Source organism: Heterocephalus glaber, unplaced genomic scaffold, assembly GCF_053883595.1.
Source record: "Heterocephalus glaber isolate CG9 unplaced genomic scaffold, H.glaber_assembly_v1.0 deba00000594, whole genome shotgun sequence".
Lineage (NCBI taxonomy): Eukaryota > Metazoa > Chordata > Mammalia > Rodentia > Bathyergidae > Heterocephalus > Heterocephalus glaber.
Window position 1 is genome coordinate 13,528,887 of NW_028258151.1, and position 25,543 is coordinate 13,554,429.

Here is a 25,543-nt window from a genome sequence, read left to right on the forward strand (position 1 = left end):
AATATTATTTTTTGATTGGAAATCAACCAACTATGGCCTATTAAGTCAAATCTAGCTCTCCACTTGTTTTTGTAAAGCCTACTAGCTAGAAATGATTCTTGCATTTTCAGTGACTGAAAACATGAAAGGGAAATTAATAATTCATGACCCATGAAAATAATGTAAAATTCCATGTATATAAGGCTTTATTAGAACACAGCCATGATCACTTGTTCAGTATTGTCTGTGGCTAGTTTCACACAACCCCAACAGAACTGAGTAGCTCTACTGACAGAGGTCCATACAGCTTAAACTATTCACTGTTTATTCCTTACAAAAATGTTTGCCAGTCCCTGAACAGTTCATTCGTTCCCACTGATGTATGCACTACCTCTACTGTAAATTAAGGTTTCATTATTTTCTAGGTCTGAAGATTCTACTCAATTCCATTGGTCACTTTTAACTCTTTCTTGCTGCACCAAAAAGATGTACTATCTTGATCGCAATAACAATTTCTAAGAAGCCTTAATATGTATTTTAAAAAAATAAGTCTTCCTCCCCAGTGTTCCTTGTCAGTGAAGTGACTAAACCCTTTACTTCTCCATATACATTTCAAAATCTATGCCAATTCCAGGAAAGACTGTTAGGATTTGGCTTGGAATCATTCAATCTATAGATGAATCTGGAAGAAAAACTGACATATATATGAAACAGAGGCTTCCTATCCATGAATAATATACCTCTTCTACTTATAAATTCTTTTTCACTATTTTTTCCATAGAAGTCTCACTCCTCTGTTGTTTGAATGTTTGGTAAAATTCGCCTATAAAACCATCCAAGCATCCCATTTCTTTGCATGAAAACTTTTAACTACTTATTTAATTCCTTGAATTTTTATAGGATGGTGTTTTTTATTCTTAATTCTGTTTTGAAATGTATCAACTCCATCAAAATTTTCCAATTTCCTGTTATAAAGTTATTTATTATTTGCTGTTTGTTTGATCTCCTTAGCATCTGTAGGTATGGCCCCCATTTTATTCCTAAAATAACTTGTGCATCCTCTTTCATGCATCTATTTGCTTCATTTAACTTTGCTCATCTTTTTCTTTCTTCCTTTTTTATGCAGTATCTTCTTAAATTGCATGGTAAACTCATTAATTTGCATTTTTTCTCTTAAGTAAGGATTTATGTTACAAATTTCTTTCTGAGCATTTCTTTTGCCATATGGTTGAAACATTGATACCTAGTTTTCTGTTACTATTTAGTTCTAAATATTATTTAAGTTCCATTATGTTTTCTTTTGGTACCGGGGATCGAACTCAGGACCTTGTGCTTTCAAGGCAGGCGCAGTGCCCCTGAGCTAAATCCCCAGCCCTATGTTTTCTTCTTTGATTCATAATTTATCTAGCAGTATTGTTGCCAATCAGCCTAGGGTTCTTTTGCTCAATTCTGATAGAGACGGGAAGGTGACCCTGAGCTGAGTTGGGAAGAAAGGAGCAGGTGAGAATGAGGGATCAGAGAGTTGGGGGTGGGCAACCAGAACCAGTGAGGAAGCCAGAGTACTGAGGAGGGAGGTAGAAAAGATAAGGCAGAGGAAAGAGGTGGAGAGAAAAGGGAAATAAGGGGGTTTTAGGAAGACTGGTGAGAGCACATCCTGAATTGCCTGTGGCAGAGGATTTTTATTTTAACTTTACTCGACACCTATGGACTCCAGCTCCTGAGGCTTAGGTGTCATGCTGGATCAAATTCCAGGCCAAGAGCCCTAGCTAGCTGACTTCTGTTTGTGTCTAGCAGGACTATCTTGCCGCTCCACATGTATCCTAACAACCTGAAACACCCTGCAGTTGAGATCACTGGAGGTGGACTCTGTTTGCTGTGATGCAAAGAACACAAAAGGGAAAGAGAAAGAGAAAATCATCCAAGGGCCTCACCAGGACCGAGCCAGTCTGTGCTGCATTTCACCAAGAAAACCCTTTTTTATTATGCTTTATTCTGAAAATAAACCTCATTATAAAACAGAATTAACTTCACAAACCAAACCCCAAACTCTAGCAAAACAAGACCCCCTCTTAATGTATAGTCATTCCTGACAGAAGAGTCTTTCCAGTTTATTGCTTTTGTTTCTTGTTTCTTGAGAACATGACTCCAATGAGGCTCACAGCTGCCAAGCCCACTCCTGCAATGCCTGCCGCCATGACGACATCTCTGACCTGCAAAAGAGAAGGGCTGAGTCAGCCTCTATGTCAGGAATCTGAGGTCAGGCTGTAATTCAACAGGGCCATTTAGCAATGGGAGTCTCACATGCCCCTTGGCCTCCCCTGGCCAAACTCAAAAGTCAACCATGGCCAGGGATTTAGCTCAGTGGTTTCGCTGCCTGCTGCACAAGCGCAAGGACCCGAGTTTGATCCCCGGTACCACAAAACAAAACAAAACAAATAAAGAAAACAAATATGTTAAAAAAAAAAAAAAGTCAACCATTATTGGTAGGAAAGAGTAGAGGAGAAGAGTCAATGGGGAAAGAATCAGTGGGTGGAGCCAGCTGGCCTGGAATTTATACAGACCCAAAGATGGGAAACCCAATTCATCCTCTGCCTATTTAAATCCTCAGAGGCTGACTGTGGAAAGAACAGAGAGATTATGCCAGGATGGTCAAGATCCTAGCTGGCCAATGGGGATCTCTGGAAGAAAGTGTGAAGTCAGGGAGGAATTATTTACAACTCAAAAAAAAACACAATATCCATGAGAGCAAAGGCCTCACCATATCAGCGTATCGTCAGGGCCTGGTCCTGCCAGGTATGAAGGTGCTCTCTTTGTATTCTTAAATAAATGACTCAACTATTAACAGTAGAGATGTTACACATAAAGTTATCAGGATGTAGAATCTGACTTCTTTTGCTTGTAGCAGAAAAAAAAAGTATTGTAAAAGTAAGGGCAAATTTTAAGGTAGAAATTGAACATATGTCAAAGTTCACTCCCTCCTAAAACCTAACTAAAATAAAGTAAGACATTTGTTTGGACTGGAAGTATAGCCCATTGGTAAGCAGTTGCCTGGCATGTACAATGCCTAAGGTTCAATCACCAGTACCGCCAAAAATAAATAAATAAAAAATAAAAGATTTGTTTTAGGCATAATTCCACAAGGACACAGAATCCTGAGGCATCACTGGGAAAAGCTGAGGACCAACTCTAATGAAACAACAGAAACCTCTAAAAGAATCACACAGAAAGTTTCTGGAAACCACCCCCTCTTCCAGGTACCTGGAAGTGGGACAGGAGAGAGAGCTTTAGCCAGGTCCATGAACCCCCGCTCACCCCACCAGAAATCTCAAAGTTCATTCTCTGGAAAGCTGGAGATGGTAAAACAGGATTTGGGGGCCTAGAAATCTAGAGGAACAATGAAGTTATGTCATACTATAAACAAGGAATTGAGAGACTGTGAACATACTAAGTACGAGACTCTCAGATCTCCTGTCCCTCATAGGCCCCAGAACTTCACCTTCCATACAAAACTCTGGAAGATTTTTCTGGGAATCTGACCGGCCCGAGTACAAACAAAAGGCACCAGTACAGGGAACTCTCCAATAGCCCACACTGTGACAATATCACAGTGAAACTCAAAAGTTAACAAATCCCTGCCCCTATCCCCTCCTACTTCCTCCTGTACTTCTAGCTCATCTTCTGGATCTCACTTCTTTCTTCATTTTCGCTCTTCTTTGGTTGGAGGTTTGACTGATAATCAGTCTTTAAATTTCCTCAAAAAGGTTATTAGACACAGTTTTGTGGCAGCCATGGTTCTGCTGGTTTACCTTGCTAGAGAGCCTGCAAAACTCTCTTGTATCCACTATTTTCCTTGCTAAACTCTGTCAGGGTGGAAGAAATGTTCTGCAGACAATGGAAGAGGAACAATATGGCCCTAGTTCTTTACAGAACCTCACAGAGTGAAATCACATGCTGATGTAGTCTGTTCATACAAAGGATACTTTGACAAGGAAAACAACAATAACCTCATTGTTTGTGATCATACTTTATACACAAAGAGCATACTTAAATACAAGAAAGTGGCATCTACTTAGTCCTAATAGTGCAAACTTTTTAGGAAAAACAATATGTCCAAGATTGGTGCTACCTTCAGATGCCATTGATAATTTTCTTGTTGCACAGCTTATTAAATTCAGTTTAACCACTGTACTAATGTTACAGGAATTCTGATGGTGGAAATGGGCAACCCAGTGTGCATAACAGGTCCAAAATCAGAACACTGTGAAAGAAAATTACTGTAATCCTAGCTACTCAGGAGGCAGGAGAATCTCAAGTTTGAGGCCAGTCTGGGCAATGTAGTAAGTCCTTGTATCAAAAAAACTAACTAACTAAAAGGGGAGTGGGAATGCAGCTCAGCTGAGTGTTTGGCTAGCATGTATGAGGCCTTGGGTTCCATCTCCAAATTGTTTTAGACACACACACACACGCACGCACACACACGCATGCACAGTGAAGCAAAGCCTTCAACATTCTAAAAAAAAAATTATTTCCAATTTAGAATTCTATACTCAGCCTCATATCATTTTCAGGCTTGGGGAGTCTTTTTCAAATGCATCATTTCTCAGTAAATTTTAAAGAAAGTAGTCCCTAACTGAGTGAACCAAGAAAAGGAAAGATGTGAACTACAGAGAATAAAAACATTAATGCAGGAGAGAAAGGAAAAGAAAAGAATGTTTAGGATGCTGGTAAAGTAACAGCCAGCCCACATCAAGTGTGACTCAGGAGATAAATGGTTTGGTTTGGTTTTTCATTTGTTTGTGATGCTGGGAATGGAACCCAGGGCCTCACAGTGCTAGGCAAGTGCTCTACCACTGAGCTACATCCCCAGGTCAGGAAACAGTGTTTCAAAGGCCATTATCTGCGGAGGTTACCCCTCCCCAGGTCCCTTGATCCACTGCATTGTTTTTCACCTGCAGTGTCCAGGTACTCATGAAGTTCTTCTCATGGTCCTGCCCTCTGACTTTCCCAAAGGGGGCTTTTGTCACTTCTCAGGGAAGCTATAGTCCGATCATGACCCAGAAATTCCAGGAGTCTTCACCAACCACTGACAATATTGTCCTTTCCTTCCCTAGTTAGATATGTACTACTCAATTTTTATATTAAACTCCCTTGAAAGTCTTCTATATAAATAACTGATGAACAATAATAATCCAATTGATTGAGAAAAAATAAGATAGCCTTTAGAATGAGGTCTAATATCTCATCATAGACAGGAAGCAGAACCAACTAACCAAAATAGGGGTCAGTGGAGTAAGTACAGGTGGTTGTCAGCAGTGTGAGGGAAACTGAGGCTGATCCCTGCAGGTGGTGTTGGTGAAAGCCTCCCCATCCAAGTCACTGTGCCCCAGAGAGGTCAGTGGACAAAGCACTGAGTGAACCAAGCAAAAAGAACAAGACAAGGGCAAGCACAAGTATTTCTACTCTAACTTATCAAGCTCATTTTCTGAGTCAGCTCTGTACTGAACTGGTCTTGCTTTGAAGGACTACTTGACCTAAAGTTTCACGTGGAAACCCTCCAAGATCAGCTATCATTTGTACATGACCAAGTTTGAGGACAAAGACTAAATCTCCAAGGTCATACAGCTGGCAAAATGCGGGGCCCAGATCCAGCCCAGGTCTGCCTAACTCCAGGAGCCCATGATCTTGACCATCACAGTGGCCAAGGAAAAACAGACTGGATCTCAAAAACTAAAAATTAAAAATGAACAACCTGACAGATCCTAACCTCATCATTGAAGGGAAAAAAAATATTCTTTCTAACAGCCACATAAAGCTGGGCATGATGGCCCACATCCTATAATCTAGCTACTCTGGAGGGTGGGGCAGGAGGATTTCTAGTTTGAGGCTAGTCTAAGCAACACAGAAAGATTTCATCTTTAAAAAAAATTTTAGGGCTGGGGATGTAGCTCAGTGGCACAGGGCCTGCCTGGCAAGCAAGGTCCTGATTTCAATCCCCAGTACAAAAAAAAATTATTAAAAAATTCTTTCAATGTTCCCCCACCCTACTTGCAACAAAAGATGGGGAAATAGCAGAAAGGCAAGAGAAGTGAGACAGAACTGGCAGTAGTCAAAGAAATTCAATGAAGTGTGAGCAAAATCAGACCAAGTAAACAAAACTGTATTTTAGAGTCTCCTGGATTGCCTCTTGGGCTTCAGAAGGTCTGAGAACAATGCTGTTTGTGAGACCAGTGGGGCTGATCAGACAAACATGCGCTTCAAACTGCCTCTGCCACTCATGAGCACAGCTGCACTCACCTCCTAGGGAAAGATAGGTACAGCTCTGGAAACTCAACAGATATTTGCTGAATGAATGAATGGCCACAGACAAGTTACATAAGGCCTGGGAGGCTCAGTTTCACCATCTGTAAAGTGGGAATCATAAAACCTGATTCCAGGCTAACAGGGGTCATCTGGCGGTGGATGGCCAGGAAGGACTCAGCAACAGGCCTGACTATCATGGCTGTGACTCTCTTCCTTGGCCATCACCTCCATAACTGCACTGATCTGCATCGGCAGCTTGCCTGTCTCCCCAGCCTGACTGTGACACCCTTGAGCACAGGGATCACATCTCTGTATTTCGTTCACCCCTCTATTTCCATTCACACTGATGCCCAGTGACTGTCAGCTGGGGGAGTTGTCTGGCTCCTGGGGAACGAGATAGGCTGGGGACAAACCTGGTCACTGCGGGGAACTCCATATCGCAACTCGTTCACAAAGTGCTCACAGTTCTCACTGGTCAGCTTGTAGAGCACCTCTTGCCCCACCAGCTCCTCTGCCCGCTGGATGATTTTGCTGGGAGGCAGCGGTGAGTACTTGTCATCATGTTTGTTGTTGACCTGGTACTTGTCACTCCCGGCCACATCATACAGCAGCTCCTTCTTCACGACAGCCTTGTCAGTCAGGGCAGACATGATGCTGGCCGCGCCAGCTCCCGCGACTTCACCTGTGCATACACAAAGAGGACACAGGAACTGGCCCCAGGTAGGCCACAGGGACTCAAAACAGGCCCCCAGCTGGGCATCCACCCTTGGCACCAAACACAGAGCATGAGCAAGATATGGAAGGGTCATACACATGGCTGGGTGGCCCTGAAGCCTTGGTGGCACTTGTAGTCTCTGGGCTCCACCAATTACACCTGCTCAGTGCAATCAACACCAAGGCCCTACTGCATCCAAGGTGCTGGAGACAGTGGTATGAATAGGACAACAGGCCTGCCCTTGAGGGGCTCACACTCCAATAAGAGGACACTGATGATGAGCAAATACACAAATAAGGTACCTTCCAGTACTGAAAAACTCTGTGCAGAAGACTAAAGGAACTGACCTAGGAGCTCAGGGTAGAAAGGCTATCCCAGAAAAGGGCATCTGCATTGAGACTTGGATGGTGACTGTGCTAAGAGCTAAGGAAGCTCATGCCAAGCAGGAAGAACAGCAAAGCCAAAAACCTCAGAAGAAAGAACATGGCAGCCTGTAAAGGCAGCTACAAGGCCAATGCGGATGAAGTTTAGAGACCTCAGATGAAAGAAGCAAAAGATGAGGTCCAGAGAGGCAAGCAGAAGATACACCACTCGAGGTTCCACTACCCATAGTTCAGAGAGTGTTATTTCTATGTCAACTAGAATCTCATTCCACACAGAAGAGAAAAGCCAGTGGAGATACATATTATAGGAATACATGCATACCTGTGTTTATAGAAGCACAGTTCATAATAGCTAAATCTTGAAAGCAGCCCGTATATCTATCAACAGATGAAAAGATAAAGAATATGTGGTATTTATATACAATGGAGTACTACTCTGCCATAAAGAAGGGTAAATGAGTCATCTGTAGAAAAATGGATGTACCTGAGACCACAATGTTAAGTGAAATAAATCAGACACACAAACTTAAATACCATGTTTTCTCTTGTATGAGAAACCCAAAATAAAAATAAAAGATAACAGAAAATAGGAAGAGGCTGGGGATTTAGCTCAGTGGCACCACGCCTGCCTCAAAAGCCCAAGGTCCCAAATTCGATCCCTGGTACCAAAAAAAAAAAAAATAGGAAGATAAGTCTTTTGAAAAGGGGAAGGTAACCAAGAGATGGAGGGAGGGGAGAGAAAAGGGAGTGTAGGGAAATGAAAACAAAATTCAGATGTGTTATGTACATACACCAACTTCACAAAAGGAATGTGATCATTAGGTTCTGTAAACATGTACCAATAAAAATTAAAGATTTTTTTAAAAAGTGATACAAGTCAGAGGCTGCAGGTATGGGCTCAGGAGACACTGATAAACAGAAGATATTCAAAGCCAAAGGACCCATTGAGACACTAATAGGATTAGGGAAGTGGAAGGGGAGCAGGGGAACACACAGGATACCAAGAAGGAAGGACCCATGCAGGAGAGGAAGGAAGGTGCTAGGTGAAAACAGAGAGGGTCGCTCATATCAAATGCTGTAAAGAGCCAAGTAGGCAGTGACCAGAATGCTGGCCTGGGCTTTGTCAGGATGTAGAAAGTGTTTTGTTAGCCTTGATAGGGGCTGCACTGTAGGAGCACAAAAGAGAACCTCCGGGGTTCTGAAGACAGTGTGGGGAGTGGGGAGCTCGTGACTGGCCTGTGCTGTGGTGTTTTATCAACAGAAGATATTACCAGTGTTTCTAGTCAGCAGGGAGAACATGACAATACAGAAGCCAAAAGGGAATTCAAGACATATACGTGCTGAAGGGAGTACCAGGACCCAGTACTGGGCCCACAAGTTAGGTGCCAGTTTTTAAAGTTAGGGCAGGGTGTTTTTTGTATTTTAACAGAAGAGATAAATTATGTGGATGCAAAGCCTGGTGGTTTTGTTACTAGGGGGTGGAGAGGATGCCATCTACTCTGGTTACCTGTGACATCTCTGTAAGTACAAAGGGAGGTCAGCAGCTCTATTCTTAGCAGCCCAAAACTGAAACCAGTATGTAAGAATGGCCAACAAATTGTGGTATAGTCACACAGGAAATACACAGCAATGAAAAACTCAGAACAATGCTACTCCTGACAGTACAAATTACTCTTGCAGGCAGAATGTCTAGTGAAAGAAACCAGATATAAAAGGGCACAGGCTGTGTGACTCTTCTTCCATGAGGTTCTAGAACAGGCGAATCTTTTCCATGGCATTAGAAGCTGGAACAGGGTTGCTTGGGTGGGGGATGAGGGTCTGGGGCAGCAATCAGGGTCTTCTGGGGTAGTGAAATGTTCTGGATCTTGGTCTGGGACATTGTCACAGGGATAGATGTTTTAAAACTCAGTGTACATTTTACTATATTTGCATACTTTAAGTTATACTCCAATGTAAATAAAAAGTTTAAGGAAAGGGGTAGGGAAATTTCACAACAATTCTCCAAATTAAGTATTCTTAGCCTCTGTTTACAAATAAAGAAACCAAGGCTAAAGTGGGCACAGTGGTACACCCATAATCCCAGCACTCTGGAGGCTGAGGCAGGAAGATCACAAAATCAAAGCTAGCCTGGGCTACACAGTGAAACTCTGTGTCAAAGAAAGAAAGAAATGGGGGGGAGGAGAAAGGGAGGGTGGACAGGGAAGGGAGGGAAGGGGTAGAGAAAGGGAGAGGAAGAGAGAAGAGAAAGCTAAAGTAGGAACTGGATTCATAGCCAAGTCTGCCCAAGCCCCTGTGCTCTTTCTAGGACCCTTATGCTTAAGAGGGAAATGTGTTGTGCTCACTTCGGCAGCACATATACTAAAAAGAGGGGAATGTGTTGTGTACAAAACCATAGGGGTTCCAAGGAGCACAGTTTGACTACCATTGTTCCACACAAAACTGCCTTTTTGTGCCACTCAAGAACAAACCACCAGTCGGAGATCAAGGAGAAAGTTGGGGCTACTGTAACACTTCCCCACCCCAGCTTCCCAGCCCCGACACCCTTACTTGGGGGGGCCAGGTGGACCACATATCCATCACCAACATAGATGGCCCAGTGTCTGTAGAAAGGGCGGAAAATCTCAATCAGGTCTCCAGGCTTGGGCTCTGGCTGCAAAACAAGAACAGGACTGTTAACACACAGCCCAAGGCCTCAGAAGCAGAGGCTGGCTTGGTTAGGAAGGTGCAATCAGCGGCCCAGCAATCAGCTCAACCAATCCCTGCCCTGCCAGTCTGATGCTTGTCTGCCCCACAAGTCTGTGCTCCGGGCCTGCAGAGACCATGCTCTCCCCCCACCCCACCCCCCACAAAAAAACTTTTACAAATAACAAAGGGCAAACTTGAAATGTTTCTTCATAGCTGGAGTCTCTGGCTTATTGACACTCTTCTAAGAATACTACTACTGGCCTCTTACTCCAACCAAGGCCCACTGCTGCATATTTTCCAAGCATGGCTCATTAAATCCATACCCCCACCCTATGAGATAGGCACTATTAGGAGCTGTGCCTATGGATGAGGAACTCAAGTCTCAGAGATGTGAGAGACTTTGCAAAAGCTACACGGCTCATACAAAGAATGAGAAACTAGAGACATTTATAGCTAAATGGATGCACATTGAGGCCATTCTCTTAAGTGAAATAAATAGGACACACGTGTAAATACCAAATAGTTTCTCTAGTGTGAGAAACTGAAAGTGTGAATGAAGATCAAAATGTATAATTGATAATGTGAAATAGGAAGAAAAGGTCTAAAGGGGTAGGGAAAAGAAAAGAAGGGAAAGGAAAAAATATGAGAAAAGGAAAAAATGGAAACAAAGTCTTTGTAAACAGGGAGGAGTGGAAGGGTTGAAGGGAGGGCAGGGGAATGGAGAGAAAATAAGAACCAAGATACATCATGTACAGGTGCAAGCTCCCAATGATGAATGTAACTGTATTGTATACCTAAAATGTACCAATAAACTTAATGGAAAAAAAAAAAAAAGCTACACAGCTCGTGAGCAAGCCGGGCAAACTGATTCCCAGCCCAGTGTCTTGGCCACACACTGTCCTTCAGCAGAACCCCTGTGGTGACTTGACTAGAGCTGCCACCCAAGGCTGCCGAGTCTGCAGGGTGGCCACAGGCACCCCAATCTGGCCTGAGCCTGACAGAGAATTGCTCAGTCTCTGGCAATAATCTGCTCACAGCTGCTAAGCCTAAGAACGTGAGTGTGCATGAGAGACAGGTGTGTGGGAGTGCATAGGAGAGCATGAGGCTGTGTGTGACAGCATGCATGAGTGTATATGTGTATGTGGAAGTGAGACTCTGTTAGGGGAGCAGGAAGCAGGGTTTGAGAAAACCAGAGAGATTCAAGATCACATCCTTTGAACACTGCTGACGCCCCAGTGTCAGACCCTGTGCTGCGTTCTGGGGGAGGGGTGTCCTGCTCAGCACAATAAAGATGTGGGGTGGGGGTTCTGGCCCACTTGCTCCTAGGCAAACACCTAGGCGCAGGTCTTTGCCACATCCCATCCCAAGCTTGGTGGGCCTCCTGAGAGACCCCTCAAGGATGGGGGTGGTGAGGACCCACCCTTCACAGCCTCCTGTAGGGTAAAACTGCCAGGCAGCGAGAGCTGCTGATCTCAACTCTACAATGTCTATGAAGCAGGGTCCATGGCGATTTAGTTATTACTGCACGGAAACATTAAAACAGTTAACATGCATCATATATGGTGGAAAAAAATCTTTTCACGGGTCTTTTACACTTAAATCATGTTCTCTTCTTGCACTATGCTTTTTCTTCCAAAGAGAGGGTGCCTAGTTCTTATTCAGAACGTCTTTCATGGCCACGCATGGTGGTGCACACCTGTTATCCCACCACTGTGGGAAGCTGAGGTAAGAGAATTCCAAGTTCAAGGCCAGCCTGGGCAACTCAGCAAGACTCTGTCTGGAAATAAAAAATAAAAAGGGTTGGGGATGTAGCTCAGTGTGAAGGCCCTGGGTTCAATCCACAGCACTGGGTGGTGGGGGTGGAGGGGACCTATTTCAGAACAATGGTCACAATTAATGAATCCCATTCCTGTTTGTTTCCCAGAACAGAAAAGGGGAACTAATTGTTTGGTCAAAATTAGGGGGTCTTCTGGCATCCCCAAAGGAAAATCTAACTAAGGAGATTTCTCCAAATACACATGGACATAATGAGAAGGCAGAGACCCAACCCTGAGAGGCTGCAGTCTGGAAAAGTGAACATCAGTAATATGCTGTCAAGAGGGAAAGGGCAGGAAGTACAGAGACCCAGGAATTCACTTTATTCTGGACAAGGATTGATGATGAAAGGAGACTCACATTCCGGCATAAAAAAAGAAAAAGGAAAAATCTTATTACAATGACAAAAGTAATTTAAAATATCATAATAGTTCAGGTGGAAAAACTACTTAGTTCTCTATAGAGGAACAGTGGAAAAATCTAGAACCAAAAATCTATATAGTGTATGGTTCCATTTATATATCATTGCGGAAAAGGTATAAATATAGGACAGGAAATGGACGGCAGTCTTCAGGGGCCAGGGAGGAGAGGGAGTGACACGAAAACAGCACGAGGGGAGATGGGGCGGTTAAGCTTGCTGTGCTGCTCCATACTCGATGGTGCTGATGCTTCTGCAGTTGTGTTTATCAAAACAAAGACCCAGACATTAAATAGGATAAATTAGACATTAATTTTTAAAGAAATTTTTTACTTAACTAAAATTTTTTTTTTTTTAATTTTAAATGAGTATCTAGGGCTAGGGGTGTGGCTCAGTAGAAGAGCACTTGCCTAGCACATACAAAGTCCTGGGCTCAATCCCCAGCACAGCAAAAACTTAAATATAATTTGAAAGAAAAAAGTTGCAATTTTTTTAATAGTCAGTCAGGTGACCTTTTCCTTGTAAGTGCAAAAGATAGATATTCTCAAATATTCATGAAGTAAAAAGGAGAGGACTCACCAATAGAGCCCAGAAGCAAGGATGTTCGCATGGCAACATAGATGGTCTTTTTTTTGTGGGGGCTAAGGGTCCTAGAGGTTGAATCAAGGACCTCATATATACAAGCATATGCTCTACCAGTGAGCCTCACCCTCAGGTCCCAGACAGTCTTTAAAATAGTGCTGAGTGGGAAAGTGAGGGTGAGCTCTAACAAAATAACATTTGTATAAATTAAAGATACAATATATAATCCTCCACTATACATCTTGTAAGAATCATACCTGAAAAAATAATTTTTAAGAAGTAATAATGACAAGAAAAGAAACATGCAATCTAAAGCACACATGTTGAACACATTAGGACAGTAGCCACTAGGAGATGGAAGGAAGAAATGATGACTAAAAGGAACAAAGGGGCTGGGGATTTAGCTCAGTGGTTTTGCCGCCTGCTATGCAAGCGCAAGGACCCGAGTTCGATCCCTGGTACCAAAAAAAAAAAAAAAAAAACTTAAAAGGAACAAAGACATAAATACGCACAGGAGAGGGGGTCTAGCTGAACCAGTGAGGATCAATAAAGACTCAACTGGGGGCCGGGGATTTAGCTCAGTGGTTTTGCTGCCTGCTGCGCAAGCTCAAGCGCAAGTGCAAGGACCTGAGTTCAATCCCCAGTACCAAAAAAAAAAAAAAAAAAAGATTCAACTGGAAAAGATCCACTACCACTAAGCTCCAATCACTAAGATCCAACTAGAAAATTAGTTACTTAATGACACACATATGCCAACTCAGCTGAATCAAAAAGAACACAAAAACTCACATGCTCAACTTTAAGATTTTAAAACTACAGTTTCTGAGCCAGATTTGGACCTCTGCCTATTTCTGAATGGCCCACCTGCAAGCTCAGAATGGTTTTAGTACTTTTTTAAACAGCTAAGAGCAAAAGTCCAAAAAGAAGAATATTTCATAACATGAAAATTACTGTATATGAAATTCAAATTTCAGTGTCCAAAAAGTTTTATTGGAACACAGCCATGTTCACACACTTACATTATATCTATGGCTGCTTTCCACAACAGCAGGGTTGAAGAGTTCTAATAGTAATGGCATAGCCTGCAAAACCCAAAATGTCGGGCCGGGGATTTAGCCCAGTGGTTTCACTGCCTGCTGCGCAAGCGCAAGGACCCGAGTTTGATGCCCGGTACCAAAAAAAAAAAAAAAAACCCAAATGTCTACCATAGGGCCCTTTACAAAGCAAGTATGCCAAACCCAGTTATAAAAGGACTCATGGTGATCCTGGGAATCCAGCTGTTTAGTATTATCAGGTGGTTCTGCGAAAGATCCAAATGAGCAGAGCACCCCTTCTAGACCCAGCCAACAGGGCTGCCTCCTCCAGGGAAGGGCCAGGGGACCCCAAGCCCCTCAGTAAGACTCTCCTACGAAGCACATGGACGACAATGGCAAAGCGAGACTCTGTGTCCACGGGATTTCAGAACAAAAAGCCTTTATCTCCTCCACAAAAGCAGAGTTACAAAAAGCTGGAGAACAGCCATTTTCCTTAGTAAGCAAGTTGAGGAACAATTTCTGCCCTTCAAATTCATATAGGAAAACAACCCAAACAACCTCAATTAGAAGCAGTTAAATAAATTATTTTATAGCCCGGCATACATACGGCCATCAGAGAGAGCAAGGTATTTATGTGAGCAGACATAGAAGTAACTGGAAAAAAGCAAGTTGAAAGATGTTATTATTCCCTTTCTACTTAAAAACATTTTTATACATTTATAATTAAAATGTACTGTACACTATATGATCTAAGGAAATACACCAAACTTTTATTGCATAAAAAGTAGTTGAGGGCTGGGGATTTAGCTCAGTGGTTCTAGCACCTGCCTCGCAAGCACAAGGTCCTGAGTTCGATCCCCAGTACCAAAAAAAAAAAAAAAGTAGTTGAGATTCAGGGAGTTTTATATTTTATGCTATATGATTTGATTGTTTGAATTTTTAAGTATAAATTACTTTAATAAAAATATTTTAAAAGATTTTTAAATGAGAAAAACACCCTCATATTGATGAATTGCAGTGTTTTAGTTGGAAAATGTAGATATAATCTGTTATCAAAACCTCATGGAACTATCTCCCAATTAGGGGCATTAGTTTTCTTTTTATCTATTTTCTAGTTTCTAAAAAAAATGTTTAGGGCCAGGGATTTAGCTCAGTGGTTTCGCCACCTGTTGCACAAGCGCAAGGACCCGTGTTCGATCCCCGGTACCAAAAAAAAAAAGTGTTTAAATAAGCATGTATTCGTTTTAGAATCAAAAAATGAAAACTAAATCTTGATAAAAACCAGTGTGTTCAATTTTGGGCAACCTATCCAATCACTTCATACAAAAAAGAAAGTATACAAAACAAAAACAGATTTGAAAGTATTCTGGCTCAATGGTAGAAAACTTGCCTCACATTTAATTAGTAAGTACCACAAAAATTTAAAAAGAAGAAAGATACATACCAACATACTAATGGACTTCTTCCCTGGCTGAAGCTTAGGATAGTTCTTATAATTTTGCTTCCATTTTCCTATATTTTCCAAAATTTTCTCCTACATTTTCAAGTTCATAGCATGCTTTCTAACATGTTATTATAAAATATCTTCAAACATCTAATTTGAATTTTCAAACAAAATTGAAAGTAGTTTTTAAATTAGTTTCTATAGACCCAATGCTACATTTGCTTTACCACAAATATGTCCATCTATTCATTTCTATTGTATCATATCTTTAAATTCTGTTGTTGTTGTTGTTGTTGTTGTTTATTTAAGTAATTTAAGAGCTCAAGCACTGAATCTAAGACAGGGACAAAAGGCAGAGGACAGGAGTGTGACGTGCTCTCACTGTATGCTCCGGAGCACGCTAGATTGCGACCAACCCCAAGGCCCCAGCCCTCATCCCCAGCTGTGGTTTCCCAGCACAAACTGCAGGACTAGGGGTTGCTGATGTGCACAATCACCCTGCATTTTTAACAAATCTCCTCCTTGCACCCCAGCTACGTGAATGGCCAGTGATACCCTCTAAGAGTCTCTTGCCTTTGTGGATACCCACTTCTCTGGAGGGTCAAGGAAATCATTCATTTGCTCCTTCACCCAACAGTTACTCACTGAGCTAAGAGCCAGGAAGCATCCTGGACACTGGGGCTGTATCTAGGAACAAAGCAAAGATCCCTGCCTTTCTGCCTTCCCTTGAAAAAAAATGGAAACAGAGATTTTGCAAATGAGAAGGGGAACAAGAGTTGGAGGGAACAGGGAGGGATGAGAGGGGAAGGGAATAAAAAAAAAAGAACTAAGATATGTGATGTACACATACAAACTCCCCACAATAAATGTAATCACTATGTACTGCAAACATGTACTAATAAAAAATTGAATTTAAAAAAACAATTGAGTAAGTAAATCATCTAGAATATTATAAAGGCTTCCAAACAAAACAAAGTCAGACATGTTGGGGCTTGTGTGCAGATGGGGAGGGGAGGGTGCAATGTTAAACAGGATATCGGGTCCAGGGAGGCCGCACTGCAGGGGCATGAACCTGTGTGTCCAAGACAGCCCAGCACAGGGCACAGGCCAGCAAAGGCCCCAGGTGGGATGTGTCTATGAACAACAAGGAGGCCAGTGGGGGAGGCAAGCTGTGCAGCACCTGCCAGTTGCTCCAAGGCCTTTGACCTTGACTCTGATGGGAGCCACTATAAAGTGTAGAACACAAGAGACACCTGACCCAACACAGGTTTTTAAAAGGTTCCCCTGGGTGCTACACTGGGAAGAGAATGCATGAAGGAAGTAGGAGACCTGTAAAGAGTCCAGGGCAGGAGATGCTGATGGTTTAGACATACTGGAAGCAGGCAGTAATGAGAAGTGGCAGGTGCCAGATCCACTGTGAAGGTTTAGCCACAGGTTTTCCTAATGGAATTAGGAGGGGTGTGAAGGAAAAAGGCATCAGATGGCCCCAAGTTTTCTGGCCACAGCAACAAGGAGGCTGGGATGAGGCTGGCTGCAGAGGAGCAAACTGAGGACAGCATGCTCAGGCCCGGGCAGGATGGGCCGCAATGTCTGCTAGGCTCCCAGCAGAGAGGCAAGGGGGCAACCGCATACCCCAGCCTGGCTCAGGAGCATGGTCTCGGATAAGGATTGTCTGTGACCTTTATGAATACAGGTCCTACTGGGAGTTAGAGGCAAAAGCCTGGCTCAAATGGGTTTAAGAAAAATTGAAGGAGAAAAATTAAAGATAGCATAGAAGACTCAGAGGCTGAAATATTTATTGGAGTCTTGAAAGATGAAGGCAAACTAGACGTGGTATGACAGAATTTGAACCCAGATCTCAGGATGTCTAAATGCTACACTGCACTGCAATCAGTGGAGAAGTGGCCTTTACGGGGGTCTATGAAACAAGTGAGCAGGAACATCAAGGAGAAAAAGGTAAGGCAGAGAGCTCCAAATAGGAAAGCACTAGGCTGAGTGGGAATCTCGGGGTGCTCTTGGAGTATGACCAGGGCAAAACCCCAGGGGTGGATCCTAAGGCCAGTTTTTTGTTTTTTTGTTTTTTGGTACCAGGGATTGAACTCGGGACCTTGCGCTTTCGAGGCAAGTGGTGGCACCACTGAGCTAAATTCCCATCCCGTCCAGTATTTTTTTAAAGTTCCCAGGCGATTCTACTGTGCAGGCCAGAGTGAAACCCACAAAGGAATCAGATGAAAAGTTAGGCTGAGATGGGTGCACATGCTTCATTTCACAAGTGGGGAAACTGAGGCTGGGGGAGATGAGGTCACCAGAAAGTGGCAAAGTTACAATGTGAATCATACCAGTTCCCCCATCCCTGCAGGAAGGAGGAGACAGCCCCCTCCCTATGGCAGATTTCAGCCCCCTTCAGTTGTAGTCCCTGCAGAATGACCTCCACTCAGCCCTGCAGCTTAGATTCAGTCCACATCCCTAGCCCTGGGCACTGTGCTCGACTGGGAAAGGAAGGGAGAGCACTTTCAGAACCATTTTCAACTCAAAGGTTGAAACAGAACAGAAAGTGTTTTTCTTTCACTCAAGGTCATTTCAGGCCGCATTCTGATCCATTCACACCCCATCTGTCTCACCAGGGCTTGCAGGATTTGATTTTTTATGAAACATTTCAGGAGTACAAAAATAAAGAAAGTAGGAAAGTGAGCATGATTCCTCTATTTTTCAATCAAGATGGATTTACTTTTCACAGACAGCATGGTGGTTACATTCAGGGCTGTGTTCAAACCCAGGCTCAGCTGCTTACTGACTGTATAGCCCTGTTGCAAGTTTACCCAGTTTGCTCAGCTGTAACATGAAGCTGATTATCCTAAGGACCAAATAAGTCAACAGCTACAAAGCACTCAGCACACAGGAATCGTTTAGTAAATAGTTTCTGCTGCCATCATGCCTGGTGGTACTGTTAATTTTGGGGGGGGTACCAGGGATCGAACTCAGGACCTTTCGCTTGTGAGGCAGGCTCGGTGCCACTGAGCTAAATCCTTGGTCCCAATTCTTTTTTATCAGGACAGGTCGCAGATGGCTCCTGGAGACACTGGGAGATTATGAAACTCAGACTGAAACTGTTTTTGTCCTTGTTCTGAGAAATCACATGCTCTCTAACTGTGCCTCTTTCACTTTTGAAACCCTAGGGGAAATGTGAGAAGACTGTGATACATCAGTCAAATCTGGATTGCTGACCACGCACTTGCCAGCAGGGAGTCAGGAGTTTCCATAGCAAGGTTTTAGGAAAAGAAAAAAATCCATGAAGAGCTGTGTGTCAATTTCTCTGAGGCTGTGTACCAAGAAGAAGAGCCCAGGCCACCCTCAAGGACCTAAGCTGAACCCTCTGTTGCTTTGTAACTTTCAGGAATCACTTAACATCTCTGAGCTTTCTGGTTAAACAGAACTGTCAATACCTGTTCAGCAGGTTTTGTATAAGGAATGCTGGAGATGATGAAGATGAACACTGTAAAACCACCTGAATAGACAAGATAGTTAAAAAAAAACCCTAGCCACAGGCTAGGTGGGTGCAGGAGACACAAAGAAGCCGGAAGGCCCAGACATCCCAGCCTCGGATCTAAAGCGAAGGTGGAGGTGGGATAAAGAAGAGCAGCCTGACATATTACCCTTTCCCTTCCTGTCCTGTGCCCAAGTCTCTTTGCCAGCTGGGAAGAGAGTGGCAGCTCCAGGAGGCACCAGGTGCAGTCTCAGGATCCCAAAGGTCACAGGCATCATGGGAAAAGGAAGCAAAACTCACTGGCCTCCCAGGCTCTCAAATGCTAAACCACAGGCCTATTACTCAACCCTTCATGGACCAGAACTGCCCAGAACTCCCGCTCCTCACCACCAAGCACAATGGGGCTTTCATATGTCCCATGGAGTCCCATTGAATAGACCAGAAAACCGAGCCCAGAAATGGGAATTAACTTGTCCCCGGTCTCAGAGGCCCCAGAAGCAGGGTGAGGAATCCACTGCAGGTCTGCCTGAACCCAAAATCTAATGATACAGTGGGCAGTGGTTCGGGTATTCAGGGTTATGGGAGAGTGAAACAGAGTAAAGTGTGTCTTTTTTGGAATTAAATCTGCAAACATGGAAACTGCGGCAGGGTGGTCCATTCAACACATGGACAACAGAATAGTTCCTCAAATGTGCCCTTGCTAGACATGGTGCGTTGAAAACCCCATGGCTTTGAGGCCTGGAGACCCACACTGATGTCCTGCCTGTACCTCTGTGAGACTGAGGAAGTTATTTAACCTCCCCGAGCACTGTCTCCACATGTACAAAGTGAATAATAATACTATTTTCCCTATAGAATAGTGTCAATTTAATTAAATTTATGTAAGACATCTGGCACAATTAGTGGCCCATATTAGGTATAACACAAATGTTAATTTTCCTTCCTTGTTAAAAAAAAAAGGCCAATTCTTCATGAGTAACTAATCCACACAAAGGCACTTATGTCAGGTACCAGCTCTGCTCCACAGGGTGAGCCTTGCCTCTGCATCAGAGCACTCTAGGGCTGTTCACCCAGCAAATTCTACTCATCCCTCAAGACAGGGGTGTAGCTCAGTGGAAGAGTGCTTGGCTCCCATGCATGAATCCCTGGGTCCAATCCCCAACCCCACACAAAAATAAGTCTCAATGTCAGCATCTCCACTCCTCAATGCTTCCCCTGACTCCCCAGGGCAACTTGCTGCTGCCTCCACAGCCATAGCCCTTTTTATGGAACAACTATAATTGTTGGGTTGGGAACAAAGGAAGAGTGACCAGTTATGTCCACCCAGAGAGAGGAGAGGAGTCACCATTGGAAAAAAAATTTCTGTTAATATATATACACATATATGCCTCCAATTAGCACATTTTAGTTTCTTGTTCTTTTTTAACGTTTGTCTTCTGTATGGAAGTTAAATGGAGTAACAGCTACACAGTCAGCTCCGGAGTCACACAGACTCAGCCACATGCATCTGTTGGAATGTCTGTTCCTAATAGCTCAGCATGATTCAAGCTCACTTTATACACATTTTATGATGTCAAACCCTGTGGCCCTACATTTCCCTGAGTTTAAACAGAAAACAAAACAGTCTGGTCTCCTAGTGTCAGAGAAACTAAACAGTGACCAAGAACTAGATTCTTGGTCTAGAGCAATGGATGAAATAAATGTCAAATTTCACAATCATTCATCCATCTTCCCTGATTTTCATAGATGAAGAAATTCTAAGTTGGGGAATTTTGTCGAGTAAAATAAAAATGTATGACGCATTTTCTGGCTTAGAGTTTTACTGAAAATGCTTTAAATGTGGAGATATTTAAAAGCCACTAGAAGCCAGATGTGGTGGTACACACCTATAGTTCCAGATGCCCAACAGGCCGAGACAGAAGGATTGCTTGAGCCCAGAAATTCAAGTTCAGCCTGGACAATATAATAAAACTGTGGTCAAAAAAAAAATTTTTTTTTTAGTACCAGGGATCGAACTCTGGACCTTGCAGTTTCAAGGCAGGCACCAGAACCACTAAGCTAAATCCCCAGCCCTAAAACTTTTTATTGTTTTTTTTGTCAAAATAATTTTTAATAAAAATAAAATCACAAGGACTGGGGATTTAGCTCAGTGGTGCCGCCGCCTGCCTTACAAGCGCAAGGTCCCGAGTTCAATCCCAGGTACCAAAAAATAAAAAAATAAACCACAGGTTTTTTTTAAAAGCACAGGTAATTTATAATTTCTGGAATTTATTATGAATAAGACTTTTATGAATCCCTGCCAAACTAGTCCTGATGTTTAAGGATTTTCCTAATTCATCGAGTAAACTGTTTCCTGTGAACGAAATTTCCAAATTAAAATTAATAAAAGTGTTCTTTAATCAACTGTGAACAAAGATGGATTAACGAATCAAGCTCTATTGAATACTGAGCATGAATACACAAAGATCAACTTTTGACAAAGTCAGGGTTTTTCCAGAAGTTTCCAAAACACAATTTGTAGCATTATAATTATTCATTACTGTGACCAAGCTACCTGTAAGAATATTTTCCTTTTTTTTTCAAATATCCATTAACCAGTTAACCCATTACTTTTTCCTGTTTTTGTAATAACACGTTTAATTTCCCATTACTTTTTTACATGATTATATATATGAAGTTCAATAAAAGAAAATGTTCATTGTCTGCATTTCTTTTCTGGTCAGTTATCACTATTCATTTCTAGACTACTACTGAAAATAACGTCAGGGAGATGAAAAGAATAAAAAGTGAATACTGTGGGTATCAACTACGCCAAGTACGCCCCAGCGCCAGGCACCGCGCAAGCCCTTTGCCTGGGCTGGGCCCTCAAAACGTATGCCACGCTGTTCTGAGCACTTCCTAAGTTTTAAGTGATAAAATCTTCACTCTGAGGAAGAAAGTGAGTTTTAAATTGATCAAAGTCTCAGTGGGGTGCTCTGTGGGAATTCAACCCCAGGTGGGTCTCAGCCACTCTGCTAAGGTCCTACATGGATGAGGGAGGATCTGCCAAGCCTCACAGATTAGAAAGAGGAAAAACCAAAGCTGGGAGTGTGGGGCAGGGTAGCTCCTGGGCCCCGCAGCCCGTCAGGTGCGGCGGTTTGACCGCACCCGGGCTCGGCGCAGAGAGCTCTCCGCTTCGGGCCTCGATTTCCTCGGGCAGCACAGCCTCCAGACCTGCCCAACAAGGCACAGCGCGGAGACACCTGACGCTCCTCAGACACCTGATGCCCAGTAGCCTACGGAAGGGTGGTGCTCACGTCAGCAAGTCCCTCCCTGCAAGTAAGTCGGTCTCCCAGACGAGTCACTGGAAAACACGATCCCGCCCTCCACCCCGCACTTACAATGGGCGCGCGCATCTCCTCTCGAGGTGTGGACTCTCCCGGTCAGTATCGACTTCGCTCTAACAGCGGCGCAAATGCCTGAAGGCAGAAGGAGCAGAAGTTCATTTTGTCATTGACAGAACACCGTCCCCAGGACTCTGATCCCTTCTGGAACAACCCCAACTGCCTCCAAGGTTCTTGTCCGCCCCCTCCTGGCCCTGCCCTTGGCCTTGAACGGACCCATTCCCTGCAGGGTAGCAAGGATGGCTCACCGGAAACAACAGCTACGCGTTTGAGGCCGGTTTCTGCTGGAGGCTGCTGCTCCACACTTGCCCCCGCTGGGCTCCGCCCCGCCGGGCTCCGCCCCGCCAGGACCACGCCACACCCGCTTGGCCACGCCCCCTTCACCGTGAAGCGGGGAGGCAGAGCGGCTGGCTCCCCTGACCTGTTTACTCGGGTACCGCTTGAATTCCATCTCCCAGGAAGCCATTGGGGACCCGGAGAGGCATCCCAAAGCGTCTCACCTTTGCCAGAAAGAACCGCTCCACACCCCCAGCGCACTAGGGAGTCAGGCCGGCGGCCGCCCCAATGGGGCCTGGTTTAATGCCCGCAGAGTCCAGGTCAGGGCGAGGTCGACCCGTCCCTCCTGTGTCACTGGCTGATGCCCGTTGCCCCCACCTCTGAGGACAGCTGGATGCCTCCAGCTCCCCTGTCCGCCTCTCCCACGCCCTCCTCTGCCTGAGGCGCCCCTGCCTCTGCTGTCAGCATGCAGTATTTAAGAACTCTTGGCTGGTGCTGTGGCACAGGCCTGAGATCCCAGCAAGTGGGAGGCTGAAGATAGGAGGATCGCCTGGATTTCGCAGCCAGCCTGGGCTACATAGTTCAAGGCCAGCCTCAACTACATAGCGAGATCCTATCTCAAAAATAAAATAAAATTTTAAAAGGCAAGGAAGGGTCTAAGTAGAAAGTACTTTAAACTGTGGGACTTAAACCATGGGACATCCCCAAAGCCTTCAAAAAATCTAACACACAGTAAGCATTCCATAAATAAATGGACAGGAGGAATAACCAAACACAGGCCCTTGCTCTGTACTGGGCCCTCAGTCCCTAAAATGAGAACCAGTTCTTGTTCAGCTCTATATTCCTGCCACTCAATGCCAACACTGAGTCTTGGAGTCACGATGCTTAGGCCAAATCATAGCTCTGTTCCTTACTAGTTCTAGGACCCATGGTATGATTCCCTCTCTGAGCCTGTTTGCTCACCTGTAAAATGGTGTGATGTAAGCATGTATTATTCCCCAAAGAAAAAATGACACGAGATGCCAATAAAATGACCAGTCCTGTGTCTGGCATGCGGTAAATCTTTGATCAGGACCTGTTGACTGTTATTAACATGAAAAGCATGTGCTCCTCAGCATCACATGATATTCACCTGCTGCTTGAGGAGCAGGGGCATTGTTTTAAAGTACCAGCATTTTATGTGTTATCGCTCAGCCAACTCACTGCAACGCACCCTGAGCTAGTGAACCCAGGAGGGAAAGGTTCTGTTTTAAGGACACCAGTCTGACCTCTGCTTCTCATCCTCTTCCAGGTGGATCCAGATGTTACCTCCCCCTTTTTTCCCCCCGATTTTTGCCCGTCAAAAGCAAAACAAAACCCATACAGGGGTGGGGGTGTATTTTTATTGCAAGTATATATTGTATTTAAGTATATTTTTTACTTTTTGTGCATGTTATGGTTTAATCTGGATGTCCCCCCAAAACCTCATGCACTCGTAGGTGGGGCTTTCAGAAGAGGACTGGGTCATAGGTGTGATACTCACCGGTGGATTAGTCCACTGATGGGTTTATAGCTAAACGTGATGTTGGGAGATGAAGCCTGGTCAAAGGAGGTGAATCACAGGGGACAAGGCCTGGAAAGGTTTCTCTCCCTCCACCCTTGATCTCTCTCTCTGCTTCCTGCTGCCTTGCCATGAGCTGTTTCTCCTCTGTTATGCCCCTCTGCCATGCTGTGCTGCCTTGGAGCCAGCCAACTATGCGCTGAAACCTCTCCAAACAGCCAAAATAAACCTCTCCTCCTTTGAGTTGTGGGTGTCCAGTTTTGTGTCTCAGCAATGAGAAAGTAAGACATGCAGTTTTTGGAAGCAGAGCTGTGTACAAAAGGCCCCTGGTCTTAGTGAGAAACTCCCACATGATGCTGGCACCCTCACAAGCAAGACTATCCATATCCACCTCTAAGCCTGTTTTCTGTTGCTTCTCAGATACCAAAAACTAGGTGATTTATACAGGAAAAGTTTATTTGGCTCATGGTTCTGGAGACTGGGAAGTCCGAGTGTGGTACTGGCATCTACTCAGCATCTGGTGAGGGCTTTGTACTACATCATTAACATGGCCAAGGTCATCACATGGCAAGAGGGTACTAGTGAGCTCACTTTCACAACAAAGCCACCCCTTGGTAACCCATTAGTCCATAAGTAGATGAACCCATTCATGTGAGTTATGTCATCACCTTCAAATACAATTAACATCTTACTTTGGGGATTCAGTTTCCAACATGTAAAATTTGGAGGACACATTTAAACTATAGTATGCACACACAAAAGGAGGTAAGAGGGCCGGGGATTTAGCTCAGTGGTTCTGCCGCCTGCCTTGCAAGCGCAAGGATCCAAGTTCGATCCCCAGAACCACAAAAACAAAAGGAGGTAAGATAGGTAGACAGGATCCAACTAGGATCTGACTACAAAGCTTCCAGGTTTTTCTGCATACCACAGCTATGGAGCCTCATTCATTTTTTCAAGTTTTTATTGTCTTAGCTCCGCCTTCTAAGGAAAATGGATGCTCAGGAGAATCCATTGTTTTGCTGACTCCCTAAGGAGTAACTGAGCAAGGTGAAATGTAACCCAAGGCTACTCAGCTATACAAGCTTGAGACCCCATAGGGAACCTGAGCAGATGAGGTGAGACAGAGAGGGGCAGGGCAAGAGGAGCAGGGACAGGGTGAGCAGGCAGACTGTGATTAGGGGAGGTTATTTGTAATGTTTCTCTACACACAGGGAGCAGAAAGCACAGATTCTGTGGTAACTTCAGACGCTGCTGCTGAATAGCTACTGAGAATGGGAGCTATGGGGAAAACGTGTGCACTAGCCAACTAAATACAGGGTTCCCACACGTGTCCAGGCTGCTGCAGAGAGCTTGATAATGTGCCAGTTTTAAATTTGCTCTGACCAGAAAAATCAGACTTAAAGAAAAAAGTGAAGTGTAACTTCCTTCTATCTCTGAAACTCCTCAAGCCCTGCTAAAGAGGAAAGATAACAAATCCTAGGAGAAAGGCCAGGAGATTGTCACCG

General features: G+C 44.0%; 1 protein-coding gene across 6 annotated transcripts; it reads right to left on the bottom strand.

Moving 5' to 3' along the window:
• Positions 1-1,931: 1,931 nt before the first annotated feature.
• On the bottom strand, positions 1,932-22,589 carry LOC101712273 (phospholipase A and acyltransferase 3). 6 transcript variants are annotated; one of them, XM_087205196.1, is made up of 6 exons: positions 22,220-22,350; positions 11,759-11,839; positions 9,925-10,027; positions 7,700-7,755; positions 6,693-6,961; positions 1,932-2,189 (listed from the first exon to the last, which is right to left on the bottom strand). In XM_087205196.1, the coding sequence occupies exons 4-6, from the start codon at positions 7,722-7,724 to the stop codon at positions 2,088-2,090; spliced, it is 396 nt and encodes a 131-aa protein (XP_087061322.1). In that variant the 5' UTR covers positions 7,725-7,755; positions 9,925-10,027; positions 11,759-11,839; positions 22,220-22,350; the 3' UTR covers positions 1,932-2,087. The 6 variants fall into 6 exon arrangements, with proteins under 6 accessions (XP_087061322.1, XP_004852630.1, XP_004852631.1 ...); XM_004852573.3 differs by lacking the exons at positions 7,700-7,755; positions 11,759-11,839 and adding an exon at positions 22,471-22,589 and having other exon boundaries at positions 22,220-22,297; XM_004852574.3 differs by lacking the exons at positions 7,700-7,755; positions 11,759-11,839 and adding an exon at positions 22,439-22,471 and having other exon boundaries at positions 22,220-22,297.
• Positions 22,590-25,543: the final 2,954 nt, after the last annotated feature.

Excerpts from the sequence above, each read along its gene's own strand:
- LOC101712273 (XM_004852572.3), bottom strand. The coding sequence starts at position 7,094 with ATGTGTATGACCCTTCCATATCTTGCTCATGCTCTGTGTTTGGTGCCA. Across the intron at positions 2,190-6,692 it reads GAGTTCCCCGCAGTGACCAG|GTCAGAGATGTCGTCATGGC; the intron begins GTTTGTCCCCAG and ends TCTCTTTTGCAG.